This window comes from Aplidium turbinatum, chromosome 17, assembly GCF_918807975.1.
Source record: "Aplidium turbinatum chromosome 17, kaAplTurb1.1, whole genome shotgun sequence".
In the NCBI taxonomy this organism is placed as follows: Eukaryota; Metazoa; Chordata; class Ascidiacea; order Aplousobranchia; family Polyclinidae; genus Aplidium; species Aplidium turbinatum.
The window spans coordinates 12,161,565-12,174,475 of record NC_137488.1 but is presented as its reverse complement, the minus strand read 5'-3'; the positions used below and the strand labels follow the sequence as shown (position 1 = coordinate 12,174,475).

General features: G+C 36.6%; 1 protein-coding gene across 1 annotated transcript; it reads right to left on the bottom strand.

The window, feature by feature from the left end:
* Positions 1 to 3,684: 3,684 nt before the first annotated feature.
* Positions 3,685 to 6,837, bottom strand: LOC145786578 (DISP complex protein LRCH3-like). Its single transcript, XM_082598260.1, has one exon. The coding sequence runs from the start codon at positions 6,835 to 6,837 to the stop codon at positions 4,744 to 4,746; it is 2,094 nt and encodes a 697-aa protein (XP_082454386.1). The 3' UTR covers positions 3,685 to 4,743.
* Between the last annotated feature and the right edge of the window lie 6,074 nt (positions 6,838 to 12,911).

Here is a 12,911-nt window from a genome sequence, read left to right as displayed (position 1 = left end):
AAGTATGGTGTTTGACACTACATCTACAAACACTGGTCTATGGTCAGGAGGTTGTGTGGAACTGCAAGACCGGTTAAGCAAACCACTGTTATGGTGTGCCTGCAGAAAGCACATTGGCGAACTTATTGCTGGCAGTGTTTTTGATGCACTGCAAATTGAAACATCCAAGTCTCCAGAGATCACAATATTTAAAAACGTTCGAAGTTTCTTTAGCCATGTTTCTCAAGATAATTTATCTTTTCCTCCTTATTTTAGTGAAGCCGAGTGCATTTCAACCAGTGGAATAGATTTCCTAAATAAACAAAGAAAAGATGCTACAGACCTTGCTACTCAACTGCTGACAAAAAATGATAGCTCAGTGATATCCCTAGGGCGGACTATGAAGAGCTTTTACAACTACTTCTTTTTAGTTTTCAAACCCCCCTCCCCCTCCCACACAAGCCATTCAAATTCATAAAGCTCGATGGATGGCTAAAGTGATTTATGTAATAAAGCTTTCATTGCTATCTATGGAGGCGGAAAAAGTGATGGATCCAAATAATGCCAGAAAATGCTTGGTTTTACAACCCAAGGACACCAAAAAGCTGAAAAGATATGCAATGTGTTGATATATTTCACTCTATCAGTGTGTGTTGTGTATCTGTATCTGTTCAATTGGAAACTGGGTATGGCAGCAAATAACAGCAGGCTTGCTTTACACCAAGATGGAAATAATGCAAAAACTTGTATGACAACATTAAAATAATACAAATTGGCTATGAACTAACTTTATTAGGCCAGTTATCACAAAATCAGATATTTTATAGCAAATGATATTTCAAAAATTGATTGATTTTCAAATATTTTTGTATTACACATGAACATACGAACCCTGTCACAAAATCAAAAATTAAAATTCACATAAAACTGCAAATTTTTTGGCAGATTTGAATTAAATCAAGTAGTTGCGATGATGTTGATACCAAACACCATATGTCTATCTTGTTTAGTTTTTGAGTTATTGCGATTTTAGTGAAGCGGATTTGGGGGGTTGCGGAGGTGGTGGTAGGGGGGGTCCCACAACCCCCATAATTTTTTTGGCTGAATCTGACCTAAAATGGACACCATTTCTCAATGGCACAACTTTGATTTAAAAAATAAGGGGGAGATGATGCACCCTAACGCACGCTCCGTCTACGTAGCAAATTATGTTGTTTTTGGGTGCATTCAACATCTGATGACATTAAATCGACACAAAATGGTAGATTTTTGCTATGTCGCAGGCAGCAAAATCAGTCATTTTTACATTGATTTAACGTCTGCAGACGTTAAATCAATGTAAAAATGACAGATTTTGTCTGGTGTGGAATTGTAGCATCCTACTCGTTCTAGTGATTATTTTCGCAAAGCTGTTGCGGTTTGCATTTAAAAAATGTTGTCCTGCTGCCGATCGCTAGTTCATCTATTGTTTTATGTATCAATACAGCATAAAAAGTTGGCGCCTATGTTGTAGCTAGTCAGGAAGTGCAAATTTTGGTTTGTATCAGCTACTTGAAAGGAAATATTTTCATCAGAAAAAATGACCAAAATAAATAAAAAATGACCGAATTTTATTAAGTCATTTCGGACAAATGACCGAAAAGTGTCAGCGAAAAAAAAAACCCAGTCGGGATTTATTTGTTGTTAGTCCAGGTTTGCGTCGGCGAAAGCTTTATCAATAAATTATTCAAGTTTCCGAACATGACTGAGTTCAACTAAACATCAGTAAAAAATATACCGTAGCCTATATTCAAGGGGTCTGCTACTATTCGGTGAGTCCGATTCGGTGAGAGCATTTTTCAAAGAGTTCCCTATTCGGTGATTTTTTGAAAATTATCGTATACCGTAGCCTAATTAACATTGCCGCTTTTACATCGTTTTAACGTCGCTAAACGTTGAAATAAGACCCTAACCCTAAAATAATTTTTAAAAAAAATCATTGAATAGGGAACTCTCCAAAAAAGGCTTTCACCGAATAGGAAACTCACCAAATCAGACTCACCGAAACGAGCCATTCCGATATTCAAGCGGGTGGTAGGCTTGAGTGAAGAGTAACTTAGTTTTCCACCAACAACCCATAGGTTTAATAACGAACAAAGTCGCACCATTATGCTTGCAATTTGTAGCCAGGGTGCATATGAAATGTATCAACAGTAGTAGAGCATCATCTTACACGTACTCGCCACACGACCTATCCATCCCGAGTAGAAGTAATTGCGAAAGATAACAGATTAAGTAAAGTTCCATCTGGCTCCAAAAGCCTTTCATGAAGAAAGGATGTTGTTAGTGACTTAACAACACTTAACAGCCATTGATTAATGCAACATACAACCTCACTCCATACAATTTTTTGTGCGCATTGATTCTATTCCTAAAATCTGAACTCAATTAACAGCTTGGTAGGCACGACATGTATTGCCACCATTACCACTAACGATCTTCTGTACACAAATTATCTCTACAGATCTACCAATCACAAGTAAAAAATAAGACACTTCTGGAATATACAGCAACTGAAAACTATGCTGGTCAAAGGCAAGAAGGAACCACAGTGTACAAGATTAAACAGCAATATTAATCAAAAATATGTATAATGCTGTCGCTGACATGCCATCAACAGAATTGATAACCATGTGAACTATTGATTTATTAGATTTCACCACTTCCGAATTTAAAGTATGTTTTAGATAACATTAATTTGAAAAATGGCCCAAGTGCCAGTCACATGCCTTATGACACAAACAATACGGATAAATTTGGCAACAACAAGATCTGAGTTATAACATGCCCATTTCATGACTGGGCACTTTAGTTAAAACTTCATCATTCATCAAGATGTGTATTATTTTTGACTTCCTAGGTTCATCAAACGTGTTGGTTTAAAAAGTAGTACAGCATACTAAATCCAATCCAAATACACTATTGGCAAAATCCTAAACCGCTGGGTTTATAAAAAAAAATTCTTAAAAATTTACAAAAAAATGCCACTCAAATGCATATCATAGGCTACACATAAAAAAGTTAGGATTCATGATATATATATACTTTTATAATAAATTTGAACAGTTTACTGTAAAGCACAAAATGTATGTAAACTCTAGTTCTAAAAGTTTATTTATTAACCCAATGTATATAACTTAAGTAATTAGCTATGCCATATTTACAATATGCGAAGCATTGTGTATTTTCCAGTACTATAATAAATCTGTGTAAACTCCTTATTGATACTGTAACACAATTAGGATGATGTTTTTCTTTAAGAGATAAATTATGAGCTAGTGGAAGACAACAATCCATTCAATATAGTTCACATTAAATGAAGCCTTCACTAACCAATGCAGTAAAGTCATCATCAAACCACTTAACCTTATTCATTCATGCACTACCATTTCTTATGAAACAAGTAAACCTGAAGCTATTGTGTATTTATGGTTACTGGTACTACGTAACAACCAACATAATCAGAAATTAAAATCATATCATATTGGTAAAATACAAAAGGTTAGCAACATACTGTTGCAAAGCATGTAGCAAATGGATGAAATACATACTATTGTAATAGTATTTCTGCATACATTACATACACATAACAATTATCATACAAAGAAAATTGTAAATGTTAAATAATAAACGCACAAAAAACTTGCAATTTGATTAATTCGGTGATTAGCTCAATTATTCTGTCAAATTTTGATGAGCATTTTACATTTGCGACATTCCTATTAACTTAAAACCGGTGGGTAATTTTAAACTGCTTTAAGATTTTGGTTCACTTACTTAATGCACAATCTGTGCTATTCAATCCTGTATTTAGATTTTTTATAATAAATGCAGTGAACCAAAATGTACCTGCAACTCTAAAAAAGTTTTGGATTCAAAGAGGAAGCAGAATTCTTGACACATCTTCACAATTTTAAAGTTTGATGTATTGTGACATAATTGGTCCAGAAAACTACTGATTATTCACACAGTTTAGTCATTACCATAAACAAACTAGGAGGAATAATCAATAAGCAGCTACAATAATGGTAAGAAAACAGCTATAAACGTGTGTGACAAATTCATTTATTAGCATTCACAGTATTTGACAAAACATATTTTTAAACACAAGAAAAATGAACCTACACAGAATTCATAAAAAAACAGCTTTCTGGGTAAACTACATGCAAAATTAGAATGAAGAAATTAAAACAACAACGAGCAAGTTATTTTCAAAGCTAAAGCGTTGTTTGATAAATGCAGTAGCATTTGTGTTAAAATTGAACCACCATCCGGAGAATTGGCGCTCACGCCTCGCAATGACTGGCACAGAGAACAATCCATTCTTTTTGAATTGATTCAATGTCTGCAAATGCTGAATCAATGAAACAAGAGCAGAGATTATACTCACTGGGGATATGCTATTGTCAACTACATATAAGATTACTGGAATTGCATTTAATTAAAAAAATTACAAAATCAAAACTAAAAAATGATTTACAATTATTGGTAGATTGAACATTAGAAATGTAAGTTGATATTTTTACCATCGCAAAAGGCTTCAAACAAAAGCATATCAAAAATATATATATCTGCATATTGTTGGATAAATATAAATAGTTTACAGAGATAAACTACCACATCAAAAGCAGCAACTGATGATACATACGCAACAAGTGAAAGTAAAACTTAACTGTATGATTCAAATCATTTGACATCACTCAATTCAAACTAAAAATGCCAATTTTAGTTGTTATATAAGTGTGATTTTTGCTTCACTATTGATGATGGAGCAATTCGAACAGAAGGTGTGGAAAAAGAAGGCTCAGCTTTTGCTGAACTTTTTTTTGCAGGCTTTAATAACTCGTCAACTGTTGTCACTAATCGTGACAGTCCTTTGCCTTGCATTATGTCATTAGGTGTACATAACTTGGAATTAGCTACACCAAGTTTGGCGCAAGCCTCCAAAAAATTGTCAACATTTCTTCGACACTTTGCTAATGACAGCTTTGGAACAGCAGGAGAAGGTACATGAATAGTAGGAATGGACCGTGATTTTACATGGTTGGCAAGATGACACAGCAAGACTCCATCTGTCAATGCAGGAAGTAGGTCCTGAGGAAGAGGCATTTTCAGTGCAGCTTCAATGGCATTACGCAATTGCTCTAACAACTCAAGCTCTTCGAAAATCTTCTCTGTTTTTCGTCGCATTGTGAATGATACATCACTCTCAGAATTCGAATGCTTTCTTCGATTTATCACAGCAGTTCGAGGCTTTATCACTTCAAGATAATGAGCTTTGTCAACATTGTCGTGATGTAGATGACCTGTATTTCTTTTTTTAGGTTTCTGCTTAATTTGTGGTGCAGGAGTATAGCCAGGAAAGCTTATGGGCTTGGGCTTCAGATTGGCATTGGGAATCTTAGGTTGACGAACAGAATGATTAGGTGTAAAATCTTCAGAAGTTGGAGTTGCATTTTTATTTTTGACAGTGCCTGCGATTTCAGTATTCTTGACAGGACTTTTCTTGTTTGATTTAATAGGACTCTTGATTCTCTTTTCTTTTTTAGCAGTGCTTTCATTGTTAAATTTGACAGGGCTATTGTTTTTTGATGTACTAAAATTCTCAGCTTTAGATTTAACAGGACTTACGTTTTTAGGTTCAACAGTATCATTGTTTTTAGATTTAACAGGGCTTTCAGGATTGGAACTGATCACAACATCAATGTCTTCTTCAGAAATATCTGAAATTTCATCAATGACTTTATCCAGACATTCAGTTTCGGATTTTTTAGGACTTCGTTTATTTTGAGCTTCACAGACTACACCTACATCTTTTGAAAAATTAACTCGATCATCAATTGTGTGGGTACCATTAACAGTAGGCATGTCTGTCATTTTTTCAACTACATTTTCTTTGTCAAAACGCACTTGCTCATGATCTTTGGATGGAGATACAGGTAGTTTTTTAAATTCTATTGTGTCATTGCTTGCTAATGACAAATTATGCTTGTTTGCATTTTTTGTATACATGCTCTCCATAACTTCAGCCAAGCTGTAGTCTATTTTCTTACTTAGTCCCCTTTTTCTCATGAACTGTGGTTCCAATTCTTGCTGCTTTTTCGAAGACTGAGACTGGAGAGATTTAAAAATATGAACTCTTCCCTTTTTTATCATTGACAAAGGTGGTGATGTCAGTGGATTGTAATCGAATATAGCAACTTGGAGCATTTTCATATTTTGATAGCTGGCAGGAATGGTAGATATTTTGTTACAGCTAGCATCTAAATACACAAGCTCTAACTGAGACAATTCTTCTGGTAAAGAGTTTAGACTATTTCGCGACACATCAAGATGCTTCAAAGACATCATACTTCCAATTTCAGGGGGCAAACTGTTCAATTCATTTCCACCAATGTCTAACAACTGACAGTTAGAAAGTTTTCCTACAATACTAGGTAAAGACACAATTTTATTGTTTTGGAGGTGCAAAGAAGTCAGCGCATCCAGTTCACATATGTTAGGGGGAAGATGAGTGATCAGATTGTTGCTAAGATCTAAAACTTCAATTAAACATAGACCAGTTAGATCTGGAATGGTTTTAATCAAATTATGTGACAAATTGAGTGAGTTGATGCAAAGCCACTCACACACATCCTGAGGCACTTCAGATAGACTGTTAAAAGAGCAATCTACAACTGTCACATCGAATAGGTCATGATCGACAATATAAAGTTTCAGGTCTTTTATTTTCCGATTCTTTAAGTGTAATTCACCAGAAAGCTCTGCTTGTTCAACAAGGCTTTTAGTAGTTTTCCCATCAGATTGCAATAGCATCATCACAACTTAAAAATTCCACATAATTAATAAAAATCTGAAATATTGAAATTCATATCCCAAGTTGTTGTTAATCAAAAGAAAAAAAGCATAATACATGCATCTAAACTCCTTTATTTTTCTGGCAACCAAACATGGCCTACCAAAGCTTCTTCCTGGCAGCCAAACACTTATGCTTTGCAATCAAAATATAAAAAACCTGTCAGTACCTAGTACAGCAAAAAGTGCTCTCCCACACCATACAGAATGCATTCCATTTCTCACACACATTAGATCTACAAAGTTTAGCACCTAAAGTGTTAAGCAAAATAACTAGAAAATACACTGACTGCTTAATATCATGTTTTGGCCGGCTGCGTAGCGGAGTGGTGAGAACGTTTGCGCAACGTTCGAAAGAATGTGGGTTTGACACCGCTCCAGAGCACGCGGCTGTGTCCGGCAAAGACACTTAATGGCAAGCCAAATTAAGGGGAGCAGCTGGCTCGAAGACTAACGCTTAACCAATTTGCTAAAAAAAAGATTATTGTACATGAGCGGAATTGCTAGGAATGTGCATGTGTTAACTATAGACTTCCATGTTTTAACTATGTATATATCAGTGATCGTTCCAGACCATGTACAATCAAAGCATTTTTCTGCAAAAGGCGGCAATTGAACTACTTTTGTCTTACCAATCTCTGTGACATAACAACGCGAACTTTGACTGCTGGAGCTGTTGCTTCAAGCATGCTATTTTTAGCTCTGTAGCTGTTGCATAGCCGTTAGCTATGCATATGAATGTGGCCTACAAAATAGAGATGTGAACAAAAAGGCCGCTCTGAAATCGCAAAAGTTTACTTTTTTAAGTCTTTTAAGAGCTGTATAATAAAATAGGCTAATTAATCTGCAATGTTCTTCAACTGAATGAAACTGCACAAATGAAATCACGCACAACATTTTACAATCAGTAATTTTATTTCTTTCGCACTTAAGTATATTTATTGGGGTGCAACCTAGTTCGTACCCTGAACAGTTCGTACCCTCAGTTCGTACCCTGAAAAAATCGAGAGAAAAAAATTGAAAAAGCCGAAGTAGCTGATTGCAGTTTAATAGCACAAAGCCAAAGTCGCTGATCGAAGTTTCTGCAAACAACTCGAGGGTTATGGTTAGCGGAAACTGCGGTTAAAAAAAAACTACGGAAAAATATTTGCGGAAACTGCGATCAATGAGGGTTAGGGTTAGAACATAGATTACTCGACGGTTAGGGTAAGCGGAAGCTGCGATTAGCGGAAACTGCGGGAAGATGTTTGCGGAAACTGCAATCAGCGAAGGTTAGGGTTAGAGCATAGATTACTCTATGGTTAGAGTTAGGGTACGGTAAAGGTTAGCGGAAACTGCAAAAAAATGTTTGCAGAAACTGCGATCAGCGAGGGTTAGGGTTAGAGCATAGATTACTCTAAGGTTAGGGTAAGGGTTAGCGGAAGCTGCGGTTAGTTAAAACTACAAAAAAATGTTTGCGGAAACTGCGATTAGCGAGGGTTAGGGTTACAGCATAGATTACTGTATGGTTAGAGTTAGGGTTAGCGGAAAGTGCAGAAAAATGTTTGCGAAAACTGCGATCAGCAAAGATTAGGGTTAGAGCATAGATTAGTCTATGGTTAGAGTTAGCGGAAACTACGATCAGCGACTTCGGCTTTCTTTCTCTCGATCTTTTCAAGGGGAAAATTTTAAAATGTTTGCGGAAACTGCAATCAGCAACTTCCGCTTTTTTTTAATTTTTTCTCTCGATCTTTTCAGGGTACAAACTGAGGGTACGAACTGTTCAGGGTACGAACTAGGTTGCATCCTATTTATTGGTAAGTGTGATTATTCCTTTTGTCTTTTCTTTTGTATCGACGAAGCCTAACTGTGCAAAAATTGTATGTTTGCAGTGCCATGTCTTGCACATAAGATTACAGCATGTGATTACAAACACTTTGGTTTGTTTTGATTGCAAGCGTCTGTCTCACCTTTGAACATTGCAAACAATTATGTAAAATAAACAAGATATCGTACATTGGATGCAACCTAATTCGTACCGTACCCTTTGTTGCGATCAGTGACTTCGGCTTTGTGCTATTTTTTCGCTTGATCTTGTCAGGGTACTAACTGAGGGTACGGATTGTTTAGGATACGAATTAGGTTGCACCCGACCCTCGTACATTCTTTTTTCACTTTTTGGTAAAATAATACAATTAAATGAATGAAGTATGCAAACTAGAAGCAAATATACTGTTATCTGACTTATTCTTTTAACCCTATCTTAGTACGAGCTGTTTTCGTATGGGTAAAGTACGGTGTGTCACGGGCTATCTTAGTCCCATGCTAATTAATCTTCTTGTCTTATTATTGGTTTGTTTATTGGCCGCTGCGAAAAATATGTACAATAAATCAAAACACAATGTACAGTAAAACTGTTGAAAAGTTTACAATAAAAAAAAAACGAGTAAAAAATGATGGTAGCATCACAGCAGCGGGAGGCTGCGAAGTGACCGTTCAAGGTCTTCAAGTCAAGCAGCCACCCTTAACTCATCAATAATTATAATTGAATAATTGAGACAAAGAGATAATAATACATAAATAACGGTGAAGCTGTCAAAGATGATAAGAAATCAAAAAACTGATTAGTAGGTTAATTTAGCATTTGTTTAATATGAGTCAATAATTTTCTTTTTGTACATTCTTTTAAAAGTTGTGAATGAGGATTTGCGAATTTCATCTGATAAATTATTCCAAATTTTTGCGCCAGAGTATTTTATTGAGCGTTGTAGTTTTGTGGTTGTGTATCGATAATAATAGTCAGGCCTCGAAACAACTTTTTTTTTCCGGCGGCCAAACGTGTCCGACTGAAGCAAGCTGTTCGGCGGCCAATCACATGCACATGGCGGCCATCAGAACTTCGACACGCATCAATTCAGTCTTCAAAATTAGCACATTTTTACTTCGGCAGAAACGTTGCCCAGGCCAAACGACAAAAGTTGAAATTGCCTCGGCAATTGCTGTGAACGTTTATTACGAAACAATTGTTCCAAAACATGTAAAACGAGAAGCGAAAAATATACTAGAGTAGTCTATCACGACCGCATTGTTTGATTTGTTGTGATGTAATAATACCAAAAGTAGCGATAAAGTGAGCAACAAGATACGCACGTCGCACGCTGTTACAGTAATTCACGTTAAATAACTCACGGGGGGAAAAGTAAGTTAATTTTGGGTTGATTCAACGTTCGAGTCAGCACAAATCGATTTAATTTTCCGGCGGGTTATATTGCGTAACAACAATGCCCAATAAAAAATTTACGTTTGTTTTACGTTAACTCGACATCTAACAACGTTGAATGATCATAAAATAACGTTAATTGCTCAACCAGGTACCGGTAACAAATTAATAGCTCCCTGCGAGAAGATTGCCTCGATTTATGTGTACAGTAACATAATATCGGCACAATTGGGATACTGCGAACAACACAAAGTCTGTTTGATAAAGAACTAGCTGTCGGAATCGGAATCATCAGATGCTGTATCGGAGCACGAGGTTATCGCATCGTCACTGGAATCAGACACATCAAGAGGCTCATCGCTTAGCTGCAAATCTACACCGTCTTCGCTGTTCGCAATGAAGCGTCCACGTTTTGCGGCTTTGATACCAATCCACACGCCTCTTTCTTTTTCGTAGAGCTCCATCAGGGTGTTGACTAAGGAACAAATTTATGGCTGTGCCATAACGACTGGGAGGAATGTCTAACCCTAACCTTACAAGCGCTCGTGTGGCCTCGGCATTTTTATTGCCGACGCTAATTTCGAAGACTGAATATATCGCATCAACAAAGTGTATTGTGATGTCACTTGCATCCTGCTTATCATCAGACATTAGCTGCTTGGTCAATCAATAATGTTAACAATTCAAGCATAGACAGTGTGTATTGTGATTTATCGGGTGCTTTGGCTGCTTTGTAACCCTTTGCGATTATAAGTGGCAAAGTACTTTATTCACAAGGCCGCTTGCGTAAAATTTTCTCGGAACTTCATGGCGGACAAATGTGGCCGACGGAAGGGCGAGACCCGGCGGACAAAATGTCGGTTTTTGTAGGTTAATCGCGGCCATGGCCGCCTTCAGTTTCGAGGCCTGATAGTAATCTAGGTTGGTCGAGTTTCGAGTAGAAAAGTTGTGAATTTGGTTACATTTTTTAAAGTAGTTTTGAAAAGTGCCGGGTAATAAATTAAAACTAAACTGATACATAAACTTAGCAATTTCAAAGTTGTACAGATCTTTTAACTTTAGGATATTTAGTTGTTTATAAAAGGGTGTGACATGGTCAGCCCATTTGCCTTTCACAACAGCTTTGACTGCCTTGTTTTGCAAAACACCAAGCTTTCCAATATGTGTTTTGTATGACGACCCCCAAATTGTTATTCCGTATATTAGGTAAGGATGCACAAAAGACGTACAAGAAAAAAATTGCCTAATCACTAATAACGGGAGCTAGTCCATTCACAATAAACCTTTTTTCTTGATAAAATTGGTGAAATGCATCAATTGGATACGTACCGATCATCATAATATCAAAACGTCTAACAAATAGGAGATGTGATTTCAAGACAGCTCACTATACAATGGCTATTAGTGGATGGAATAATTCAAAGACAACACTTCAACCTTCGGAAACTTCACTCTGTCAAACTCAGTGATCTTCCCTAGGTGTCAGTGGTTTAAAGCTTCTAGAAGTAACCTATATATGCAAAACTGCCAGGATTAAGCTCTAAAAGAAACTTTCTCTCAGTCATAAGATAAAGATCAAAGATTCTTTCACTCAAACAACAGTGTAACGGCAGTTAAAATCATTAAAAACGCTTTTGATAGAATAGGCTACCAATAACCCTTTCATAGAACTTAATATAATAACTTTATGAAGCGAATTTTAAGTACCATCAAGACAGCTATTTTTGTAATTCTTGTCTAAATAATATGGCCTAATCGTTATGTTTTGGATAACATACCGTAGTGATAGGGTTCCATAACAGGCAACAAGCATGAACGGATTAAATTGTTCAACTTCAACTGTACTTTAATGTTCATTCATTTTTGGCATGAAAAACAGTCCTATATTGTTGGCTCGCCCTATCCTTTTCGGTTTTTATTTTTCCTGCAAATGTTCTAATTTTTACATTTTGATCACTTCCTCTCAAACTTGCCCGTTTATGAATTTTAAGTGATATAGGAAGGATGCTATCATCAGATAAAAAAAAATCTTGCAAGTGGAAGCCCTGCAGTCGCACCAGCATCTTTATTTCGGCAACAAAGTTTAGCCTTTGGGTCAGCTGTTACAGTTTTTTTGGGGGCTAGCAAGCAATTGAAGTTCAATAGAAAAAACAACTGTTGAAATAACTTCAATACAAATTTTTTTTTAGCGCCAATTAATCCAAAAACAATTTTATTTGAATAAGATAGGGACTTGTCCGCCCGATAGCTCAGTTGGTTGGCGCGTGTGAGCAAGGCATTCTAAGGACTGCTCTCCATTCAGTTCAGCGGCACCTATTGGATGGAATAATTCCCCTACAACAAGACTTCAGCAATCGGAAATTTCACTCTGTCAATCTCGGTAACCGGCCCTGCATTAAAAGCGTCTACAAGTAGGCTATGCGAAGCTACCAGGAATAACTTATCAAGGCTTTGTCAGTCCGAGGATAAAGATTCAAAACCAAATCAAGATTAGGCTACGTTATCGAAATCGATTTTTAGCCATATAGTTCTTTCCAGCAGTTAGAATTAAATTTTCCGCAACAATTTAAATAAGATGAATTGGTTGAAAGAACGAGAAAGCAGCTGGATGTGTGCCAGTTGATAAAGTCAGGCGGGGACGACTGAAACTTACAACCAATCAGTGGCGTAGCCAAGGGGGGATGGGGGGTTTTGGGGGTTACAACCCCCCCTTTGGCACGCGTATGACGTCACGATATTGAGAATGATGCTTTCACTCTAAAAAAAATTGCCAATTTTTAAACAAAACTGCATTAAAAGAACGAGTTTTGCCAATACCAAACATTTAAACATCTCAGCC